The sequence below is a fragment of the Marmota marmota genome, unplaced genomic scaffold (genome assembly GCF_001458135.2).
Source record: "Marmota marmota marmota unplaced genomic scaffold, marMar, whole genome shotgun sequence".
Lineage (NCBI taxonomy): Eukaryota > Metazoa > Chordata > Mammalia > Rodentia > Sciuridae > Marmota > Marmota marmota.
The window spans coordinates 18881435-18892715 of record NW_026000101.1 but is presented as its reverse complement, the minus strand read 5'-3'; the positions used below and the strand labels follow the sequence as shown (position 1 = coordinate 18892715).

Genomic DNA, 11281 nt, shown 5'->3' with positions numbered 1-11281 from the left:
TCTGCCTCCTTTTGGATCTGTCACTCAACATTTATACGCCTACTGTGTGTCGGGCTCAGGACTGGGCACAAGGGAGACAGAGATAAATGAATCATTGTCCTCACTGCCAGAGAGCTCACAGCTTAGTCAGCAAGGCAGATAAGCAAACACACCAGAGCATGGGGAGAGATTCTAACAGAGGAGCAGAGGAGCAGTGTGGGAGTGCAGCACTTGTGGTAGTCAATGATGGCTGTGCCTAGATTGGTAAAGGGTAGTTAGGGAAGATTCCAGAAGAGGGGATGTTTGAGCTGGTTCTTAGAGGACCAGGGTACAGACATAGAGAAGGGCATTACCAGATGAGAAAGTGAATCAGAGGGTTCAGTTGAACGGAAGAAGTGCAGGTCTAGAGTGGGATGGGGCAAAAGTAAAACTAAAGAGAGAGTGTAAGGGCCTTGATCACCAGGCTTAGGAGAGTGGGCTGAGTCCCGTTGGCTGTGGACACCAATACAGCATTTGGGGCAGGAGGATTTGGTCAAGTTTGCTCTTTAAGAAGTTTTCCATGGTTGCTGTGTACAGAGTAGTTGGGAGTGGTTGGTAGAGAATCAAGAAAATGAACTAGGGGTCAGGTGCGGTGGTGCAGGCCTATAATCCTAGCAACCTGGGAGGCTGAGGCAGGAGATCAGCCTCAGCAAGTTAGCAAAGCTCTAGCAACTTACTGAGACCCTGTCTCAAAATATAAAAATGGCTGGGGACGTAGCTAATTGGAAAACCTTTTGGGTTGAATCCCCAGTACCAGAGGCAGGGGTGAGGGAAGAACTAAAATGAATTAGGAGATGATGGAGTCAAGACAAAGGGCTGGATTTGTTTGCCCTAAAGGTCCTCAACTGGCGTTCATGCAGGTGCAGGAGGCCAGACATAAAGCTCCTGGGACCCCCCACCCTCAAGGAGTCTCACAGCAGCAGAATTTAGATAACCTTTAAACTTCTTCTCCCTTTATGAGATGATATTGTTTTAGGACAGGAAATCATCATTAAATATTTGCTCTTCCTGGTTAAGCAATGAAGTGTAGCTGCCACCTGCCTCAGAGACATCCATGCACCTGTATAGGTTCTTAAGAAAGGGTAGGAGGATTCTGAAGCTGAATCAAGGACTACTGGGGACTTCATCGTAGGCTGCGCATAGATCTGGAGCCTCTATGAATCTGTAGAGATGACTAGCTGCCTGGAGCCCCCAAAGGGGTTGTTCTTAAATAAGAATCCCCCCCCCATTAACTCATTGTTCTAGTCTTAGAACTTCTCTGTAGGCTTGGAACCTTTCAAAATAAATCTTTCTGGGGGAAAAAAAAAATCACTGATGTTTGGACTAGGGATGTAGCTCAATTACAGAGCACTTGCCTAGCATGTGCAAAGACCTGGGTTCAATGTAGCACCAACAAAACAAAACCCCAAAACCTCACAAATAAACAAACAAAAAACACCTATTCTAGGCAAGTGTTCTATCACCAAGCTATCCCCAGTCCAATACTGAAATATTGATTTAAATATTTCATAGTAAAACTGTATTTTTAAATTCTCCAAAGGTAAATAAAATCTTCAGATAGAGTTCAAAATCCTTGACCTAAATGAATTAGAGAAAATCAGATATTTTATTATTTTTTTGGGTATGGGGGGAGGGTAGTGGGGATGTGGCTCAGTGGTCAAGTGACCCTGAGTTCAATCACTTGACCACTGAGCCACATGCCCAGCCCTATTTTGTATTTATTTAGAGACAGGGTCTCACTGAGTTGCTAAGTGCCTTGCTTTTGCTGAGCTGGCTTTGAACTCATGATCCTCCTGCCTCAGCCTCCCGAGCCACTGGGATTACAGGCACGCAGCACCACCAAGTCCAGCTTCATTGTATTCATTTTATAAGTCAGAAATTCTTTGAAGGCAGACAATCAAATTACTCCTTCATATGTATATTACAGAGATATGGGGGAGTTTTAGATACTGCTTTTTCTTGAAAAGAATCCTGTGTTTAACCTATTAAAATGGAAATGAGCATATAGTACCTGAAAAACATGAAAGTATCTTTCTTCTAATGTTTTATTCTGTGTCAGAAGCAGGGGGCTAGGACATGCAGCATGAGAAACATGCTATTTAAAAAGTCTTATTTTGCCTTTATTTTATCTGCTGGTTATGCCCACTTCATGGCACCAAAAAATAAGTAAAAAGAATCAGTTTTGTTTATATTTCTCTCACTGCATACTTAACAAATGTTTCCCATCTGCTCTCACCAATCCAGTTTCACAGCTGTTCTGGGAGAAAGGCTGAGTCAGAATTATCATCTCTGTTTTGTGCACAGATAAACTGAGGCCCAGTTAAGGAAAATGGCTTTCCTGAGTCACAAAGTTGGTGGGGGAGGTACTGACAAAGGTATCCATGACTCCAGCCCCCTTTCTCTGCCTCCTCCTACTTGCTGTTTTTTCTGTTCTTTCTCTTCCCTTTTCTTTTTACTTCAACTACCCTTTCCTTGCTCCAGTCTACTTTGCAAGTTATCCAAACATTTGCTCCCTCCAGAAATCTGCCAGTCTCATAGCCACAGCTCCATGTCACCAGAAACTATTTGTCTTGAACAAGCCCTTTCCTGGTTCCAGGATGCAGGGATTAACTTGAGGTGACGCTCTTGTCTCCAACTGGCCCCAGATAAGATAAGGGTGGGGATCAGCACTATAAACAGGTTTCCATCCTTCCTTGCCACCCAGGCCCCAGTTAGCTTGGGCCACACCAGCTCAGGATCAGCATGGCCGTCCGTCTATGGGTGGTCACCCTGGCCTTGGTTGCCCTCCTCGCTGTGGACACGGGTGAGTGGGTAGAACCTGGACTTTGTACTGGTAGAGAGCTTGGGAGTGTGGGTAGAGGAAAGGCCTGGAACACACCGTGAGGACTCAGCTCTCTGCATATGCCTTCCTTCTACATATACACCCTCTACTGTGGTGGGCAAACCCCTGAGTAGGAGAAAAGAAACTTGAGTTCAGATTCTAAATTTGGCCTAGAATTGCCAAAGTCCCCTTCCATTTGGGGCCTCAATTTCTCCAGCTATACAGCAGGAGGTTGTCCAGTTCATAGTTGCACTGGGCAATTACTGGACTAGAGGTTGAGGGGGCAGTAGGAGTAAGTGAGTGTCAGTCCTCAGGGCCAATAGGCAACTATGCTCACTGAGGGCTGATGGATGCTGAGAGACATTCTGACTCCTGTTCTGCCATGACATGCTGTGCTTTGAGTCTATGAACAGCCATGTGAGCATTTGGGAGCTCTTCCCTGGGAATCCTTGTCTGGGGCTAGACACATATATCTGGAGTGGGGCTTCCTTGGGGCTGAAATACATCAGCACTTTCACAGCTAAGGCACTGTGACCCCTTTAACACATCAGTTACTAAAAACAGACAAAGCACTCCTGAGGGACCTTAAGTCCAATGGGTAGAGAAGGGAAACAGACAATAAACAACATAGGTAAAATGTATGTTAAACAGTAGGCTAAAATGTGGTAAAGCCAAAGGAAAAAAATATCAAGCTGGGTAATAGGGATTAGGAGGTGACTGCAATTTTAAATCAGGGGAGATCTCTCCAAGAAAAAAAGGAGATGAGTGAGCCTTGTGGCTATTTGGGGGATTCCAGGCAGAGGGAATAGCCAATGCAAAGGCCCTGAGGTAGAAGCATGCCTGGAGAGTTTGAGGTACTGTGAGGATGCCAGTGTGGCTGGAGGGCAGTGAAGGGCAGGGTACACAGCAATAGGTGAGACAAGAGGCAAACTAGGAACTAAACTGGGTAAGGCCTCCTGGGCCAATGTGAAAACTTGGCTTTTCCTCTAAAACTGGGAGGCACTAAAGGGTTTTGAGGCAGAGTTATATTTTTAAAGAATTGCTCTAGTTGTTATACTGAGAATAAAGTAAATGGGGGTAGGTGGAGAGACCAGTTGGGATCCAACTGGACAGAAGTCATAATGTTTTAGGCAGGCCCTGGCAGGTCCTCAGGGCCATTGACTCACGGCCACTTCCTCATCCACTTCTCCAAATGGGGACACACTGTGGCAATGAGAAATGGGTCCAGGGGCTCTGGTCACACACACACTGCTTACTCCTAGCCTAGCACCAGTTTTCTGAGGGTTTCAGTAAAGTGTTTGAAGAGGATCCTTGTACACATTTCAGATCCTGCATGGACTGAGTGAGAAGGGAGCACTTTGGATCAAGGTCAAAGGAAGCTGGGGTGTGAATGCAAAATTTCCCCGCATTTCCTAGGAAGAAACTCTGGACTCTCCCTTCCCCCGGCATACTTTAGTGGTCAATTTCTGAATACTGAATGTGTGGGAATTGACCAGGGTGCTACAGAGTCAAAGAACCCAAGAAGCTCAGGTTCACAGGGAGGCAGGGTGACCCAGTGAGTGGGGTAGCATGTGATTTTGTGGCAAAGCCCAAGTTCAGGTCTGCTCAGGAAACAATGGGGGACAACAGGGAAGTCTTCTAAGCCTTGAAAGGATGGTATGATTCAATAGGAGAAAGGGGGTAGGCAACATTTCAGGGAGAGGGGCTTTGCATGAACCAAAACAGAGCAGGAACAGTGAGCAGAAGAAAAGCTGGACTTAGGGACATGCAAGGTTAGATAGTGAGCCCAAGGTCAGGTGCCTCAGTCCTATGGGTGGGCTCAGGGAAGCAGAGCACAGCATCCACCACTGCCTCCTTTCTTCCCTCCTTTCTTCAGAGCAGCAAGAGAGGTCTGAACAGTGGTTAAAATCATGTATTCTCAATGCCTGGCACAGAGTAACTACTGAGTTGTTGATATTATTATGTGGGACACCATAATTTCAGTGGACTCTGAATGAGGAACATGCTGGTGACTACCTTCCTGATTTGAGACTTTCTGTCACTATGTATGATACACAAGATCACATCAGCTTTCTGGAAACCCTATCCTCTGGGTTTGTTTGAGAAATTCCAGATTGGTAGTGTTGGGGTCAGGACTCCCAGAGAAGGAGAAACAGTCCTCAGACCCCAGGATCTGGGACCTAGGACCAATGTTACCTTATTCTTACTGATTTGTTTTTCAGAGGTGCCAGTGTCAGCAGAAAAGCTCATTTTCTCAAGAATGGTAAGGCAGATGCTTGATGTTGTGGCCTTCCCTCTGCAGAGAGAAGTCCTTTCATCCATGCTGGAACACCAGAATTATTCTCCACTCTTGCTCAGATACCTTCAATGACTCCCAAGGAGGTCAGGGTGGACTCCTGAGCCTGCATGATCCCCAGATTATTCCCTCTAGGCTAAGCAAGTCTATCCCCTTCATCAAAGCCCTTGGGATCTGTCTCAACCTGGTCTCCAAGGCCCCTTCCCTCAGTGAGATTCTCCCACCAAGGTTTAGCAGCACATAGCATCTTCTCTGCTTTGTGTAATACAGACAGACCATATGATTCAGGCCAAAGAGGTGACCTTAGCACACTGAATGGCCCCATGGAGTGCCAGTCATTCCCCACTGGGTGTCATCATTCATCCCTTTACTCTGAGTAGACAAACATCAAGTTGCCCCTGAAGCCTATTCCACCTAGCTTCTGGGTCTAACATCCCCAGTGATCCTAAGGCAGTGATGACGGCATCCTTGGGAACATCAATCAGTCCTTTCAAATAGATGAATGAGTAAGTTCAAAGCCACCTTCCCATCCAACAGTGTAGCATCTTCCTGTCAGTCCATCAGAACGAATCCAGCTCCACATACTTGGTGCCAGATAAAAAGCCAAATATTTAACATAATTTCAATTAGTCCTATGCAAGGAACATTCCTAATTTTTACACATGAGGAAACTAATATTCCAACAATGGAAATAGCTCATCCAAGTTTACACAGCTGGTCCGGCAGAATCCAGGGCTTTAGCCTGAGCTTTCAGTGCTGCACCACACTGCCTCATTCTCCCTTCTCCCTGTGCCAGGGCCCAATCTTGACCCGGTTCTGTCAGGTATAGTCTGAATCCCTTTCAAATTGAGCCTCAATTAAGCTCCAAGCCCTGCCTCATTTCTCCAATCTTCCCACACTATGTACCTTCCTTCCAAGGACTTGATAGGCTACAGTGAGCTCAGGGGCTCCTGGGAAGAGGGCCCCCTAGGATGATGGGTTCTGTCTCCTGGGGTCCTCAATCAGACCAACAGAGAGGTTCTAGTTGGATCCTCTGAGGAGTAATGGAACCAGTCCCCAAGAACTTGAGGGCACAAACTCACTCCACACAAATACACAGTATACTTGGGATACCCACACCTCAGTAGACACAGCAACATACTCAATATGCATCCAACCACAGGCACCTGGTCATGTACACACACACAAATATACCACAGGGTCCTGAGTGGCTGGTTTTATGTTCACTAGACCTACACACAGTTTGTCTTGAATTTGGCTCCATCCTGGTGCCTCTCAGGCTCCAAGCAGAGCTCCTATATCCCTCCCTATTGTCTCTGATTTTGAGTCTCCTCTGTCTCCTCCACAGCCCATCTGTGAGCACATGACAGAGCCTCCAAATTGTTCCCAGACACCTAACCTCGTCTGTGGCACTGATGGGGTCACATACAACAGTGAATGTCATCTCTGCTTGACCCGAATGTAAGAACTCCCAACTCAGCTTGCTTGGGTAGGCCCCATCTTGGCTGCACACAAATCTGAAAAGAGAAAGAATTGACCGCCTTCTTCCTTCACATATGCTTGGCCTGCGGAGTAGTGATATTTACTCTTAACAGAATGAGCCAAAATATAATTGAAAGAGAGGGCATGATTCCAAGCAGAAGCTGGTGGGGGTAGAGGAGAAGGGCCAGAAACCCTGGGTTCTTTTTCTTATTCTGCCCTTGATTGCTAGGGTCACCTCATTCTATAGAATGTTCTTTCATTCTATAGTCAATAATTATACTGAATACAATAATTATATTGAATACTTACTATGTGGTAGGCACAGGACAGAACAGAGCACAGTAAGTTAGATAGCACTGCTGGCCTCCTAGAGCATCCAGTCAATCTAAGGGGGAAGCCAGGTTGATGGTCAGCTAACTGCACCACAGAATGCCCAAGGCTCATATGGACAGGGCACCATGGTAACAAGGAATGGGCAGAGGCAGGGAAGACTGCCTGGAGGAGGTAATACCTGAGCACAGCCCTGAGGGATAAGTGGAAATAAGCTAGAAAGGAAGAGGTAGGGAAGATAATTCCAGATAGAAGAGAGGGAGCTGGGGAAGGCCTGGAAGGGAAAGAGTGTATTTGAAGAAAGTGGACAAACTGGAGTGTGAAGGGAGAATGGGGGAGGGGCAAAAAATTAATTCAGAGAGGTAAGGAAGAGGCTAGAACATGACTTTGGTAAAACCGATCACCTACTTGGTCTCATTTCTTCACCAATAAAATCCTGAGAGTCAGCTTGAGAGCTAAATGAGTTCATGAAAGAAAAGAAAGGTTCTTTCTTTGTGGCTGGAAACCACAAAGCTCTAGACAGAAGTGAAAGTTTGTATTGGAGGAACTGTAAGAAGCAGCAGAACACTGTCCAGTTTAGAAAAAGATCAAAATTAGACTCTTAGTTAAGAGATACATTAAGCTGGGTGCAGTAGCGCACGCCTGTAATCCCACGGGCTCAGGAGGCTGAGGCAGGAGAACTGTGAGTTCAAAGCCAGCCTCAGCAATGGCAAGGTGCTAAGCAACTCAGTGAGACCTTGTCTCTAAATAAAATACAAAATAGGGATGGGGATGTGGCTCAGTGGTTGAGTGCCCCTGAGTTCAATCCCCAGTACACCCCCCAAAAAGAGAGATATATTGATGGTAGAATTGCAGGTTTGTTGTGTAAATGGACATGAAAGGTAAGGGGACACAGAAGGCAAGAACAACACGCTGCTCTTCTAACCCATGGGCTTGGGTGGCTGGTGGTGCTAATTGCCAAGATGTGAACTATGAGGGTGCAGGTAGTAGTTGTAGGATACAATGTTTGTGAACAATTGAACCTCTGGTATATACCAGAGATGTGCAATGGACAACTGCATAGTCAGGAAGGACAGAGGTCTGGGCAGGAGACAGACTTGGCAGTCATAAGCATGCACAGGTGGTGGAAATCCCAGGAAGCTGAAATCTCCCAGGGGCAAGATGTAAGAAGGAAAGGTTATAGAAATACTCACAGATCCCTGGGATCTGCCCTATATTCCTACACTGTAGGATATGGGAGTGGGTTCAGCAGGGTATCTACACAGATAGGGCCTGGTCCTTGAAGGGTATGTTATAGTTCCCAGAGGTATCCTCATTCTTGTCTCCTGTAATCCCAGAAAAACCAAAAAGGATATCCAGATCATAAAGGATGGCAAATGCTGACCCTGAAGGAGCGCCTCAAGCCAGGAAGCTTCAAGCTGGAGAACAGTGTTGGGCAGGGAGGAGATGTGACATAAAATAAAAGCTCCAGCCCAACCCAGGGAAGTGAACCAGTGTCTTTGGGGACTCTGGGGGAGGTGATTGTGGTGAGGGCTGGGAGGGTGGATCTTGCACTATTCTTTCTGTTATAAATCCGATGTCCAACTCCTTTCCATCCCTCTGGTGTTCAACCCTATCTCATGTCTCCTGCCCACTTGAGAGGTAGCCTCTGACCCCAGGACAGTGCCTGGAACCTGGATGAGATCAATATCCTTTGCCACTATTGATATGTGTGGTTCAGCTTTATTCACCCCCTTCATGGAAGCACACCCTGCGTGACTTTCTCTTGGGTTGTTCAGCACTCTGGGGCATGCAGACACATACACAAATTTGATACAAACACAGCTTATATTCAGGAAGTTTACACAGAACAGTGAACTAGGTCTTCTGTTCTAAATCCTCTGAATGCTTCCCTAAACCCTGGCCACCTAGACTGTCACCTGAAAACCTCTTGGATATCCCAGTGTCCAGTTAACACCTGGCAAAACAGGATGACTTCCAGATCCTTTTCTGCTCTTTAGGTCAACATCTGCTGACTAGATGACATTAGACACAACTCCAGGCACACACAGCACATGTATATCCACACCATGGACCACAGAGACACAGAGCACTAGAAATCCCACCAGAGACCTCAACTTGTGGTACATGCCAAATACTCCCCCCCTCCCTTTTGGCCTTTTTGCCTCTTGATAATGGTGTCAGGGGAAAGGAGTGTGGAGAAAGGCCTGACCAGGCAAGAGCAGTTGTTTCACATGGATTCAGATTTCTGTTCTAGGTGGCTAGAAAGAGCAGGAAATGCTCCAAGAAACCATATGTCATTGAGAAGAAAGCCGAGCAGGAAAGGCAGAAATTGTTGCTGATAGATTCCAAGTGGCAGGATCTGGGAGATGATCTTCTATAGGCCCTTCTACTACTATTGATAAACTTGTTTCCCATCTGCAAACAAATGATGTAAGATTCAGTTTGGCAGTTAGAGACAGAAAACCAAAAATAATAGAAGCTTAAGCAGATAGAAATTAATTATTCCTTGCTTCTATATTGTTTCTCTATCATTCTCATCAGTTTCCATCTTAAAGTTCAAGAGAGCTCTTCCAATCCCATCCAGCATGACTGCATTCCAAGTTACAGAAAGGAGGAAAGGGCACACCACCTACTATTGAAGACACTTCCCATAAGATGTATAAATTCAGTTCAATTGGATAAAATGCCCCTTGGCCATTTAGAAGCAGGAAGACTGAGAAATATCATCTTTACCTGTGTAAAAATGAGGGGAGTTCACTTATTGTAGGAGGAGAAAGTGGATATTAGTGACATCTGAAAGTCTCCCTCCAAAGCGAGAAGGCTCTTTAAACCTAAGTGGCACAGATCAAACATCTCAGTGATGCTTTCTTTCATGGATTCCACTCATATGCTAAGAAATCAAAGATTAAACCTGAACATTGTGGCAGACACCCTACTAGAAGAAATTCCTAACCCCCATTTATAGATGTGGACCACTCTAAAAGTCAAGAGTGAGCCCTAAAAGGCTTATCTATGATATGCGACTCTGTTACCCTGGCCATTGTTGATTGGCTAAAAGATTCTTGCCTGGGAATTTTCAAATTGAAAACAAGGAAACTAAGGCAGTAAGATGTGTGATGTGAAGACTGCAACGATGTTCACTGTTTTGAGATTACAGAAGGAACAAGATAAGGACTTTGGTCTTTATCCTAAGAGATGTGGGGAGCACTGGAGGTTTCCAAACAAGGAACTTATGTATTTATGTACATGACTTATGAACTGAGGCTGCTCTGTGGAAAATGAACTGGAGAGAGCAAGAGAGACCGAAATGGTAGCTAAATAGAGGAAAAGACATAAGAAGTGAATGAATGTATATAACCCCAAGTCACTGGGGAGGCAGAACAATAGATATTAAAAGCACGGGCTCAGGGCTGGGGGCGTAGCTCAGTGGTAGAGGACCTGCCTAACACATGCAAGGCAAGGCCCTGGGTTCCATCCCCAGCATTGATAAACAAACAAACAAATAAATCAAAGGAATGCACAGGCTCTGACATCAAACTGCTTAGCTCTGTGTTGTGGCTTTACCACTTACCACTTTATTTATTACCTTGAGCAAACTACCCAAATTTCCTCATTTTTTTCTACCTCTTTTATTATGTAAAGATTAAATGATTTATAAGAACTTATAATAGTGCCTGTCACACGACAATTTCTTTCTCCTTTATTTCTTTTTTCTCAGATATCTGTTTTTCCCCACATAGTAATTTCTTACTAGTCTGAGGTCTTACCCACCCAGTCCTAAACTGCTGGGACTTCAGTGAATCCCTCTCTGTCAAATGAAGTGGGCCTTGGGCGGCCTATAGGGAGCCTATCTCCTGAGCACTATGATAAAGAATGAAATGACAGCAGCTGATAATGTTTTTTCCCCCTGTGGGTACAGGGGTTTGAACTCAGGGGTACTTAACACCGACCTACATCCTCCGCCTTATTTATATTTTATTTTTAGACAGGGTCTCACCAAGTTGCTTAGAGCCTCACTAAATTGCTAAGGGTGGCTTTGAACACATGATCCTCCTGCCTCAGCCTCCTGAGCCACTGGGATTACAGGAATGCACCAACAAGCCTGGCTGTTGACCAGTTTTATTTTTATTTTTTTCAATTTTATGAGGAATCACCATTTTGTTTTGTTTCTTTATTTTATGTATTTATTTTTACATGGTGCTGAGGATTGAATCCAGCTCCTCGCATGTGCTAGGCAAGCATTCCATCACTGAGTCCCAGCCCCAGCCCCTGTTGACCAGTTTTAAAAGGCAAGGCCCACATCTCTTAGGATAAAGACCAAAGTCCTTACC

The 11281-nt window shown here is 45.4% G+C and overlaps 1 protein-coding gene across 1 annotated transcript; it reads left to right on the top strand.

The window, feature by feature from the left end:
• The first annotated feature begins 1731 nt into the window (after positions 1 to 1731).
• Spink4 (serine peptidase inhibitor Kazal type 4) lies at positions 1732 to 8401 on the top strand. Its single transcript, XM_015492451.2, has 4 exons — positions 1732 to 2821; positions 5062 to 5102; positions 6484 to 6596; positions 8285 to 8401. Exons 1-4 carry the CDS (start codon positions 2761 to 2763, stop codon positions 8328 to 8330), a joined length of 261 nt encoding a protein of 86 aa, XP_015347937.2. The 5' UTR covers positions 1732 to 2760; the 3' UTR covers positions 8331 to 8401.
• The last annotated feature ends 2880 nt before the right edge of the window (positions 8402 to 11281 follow it).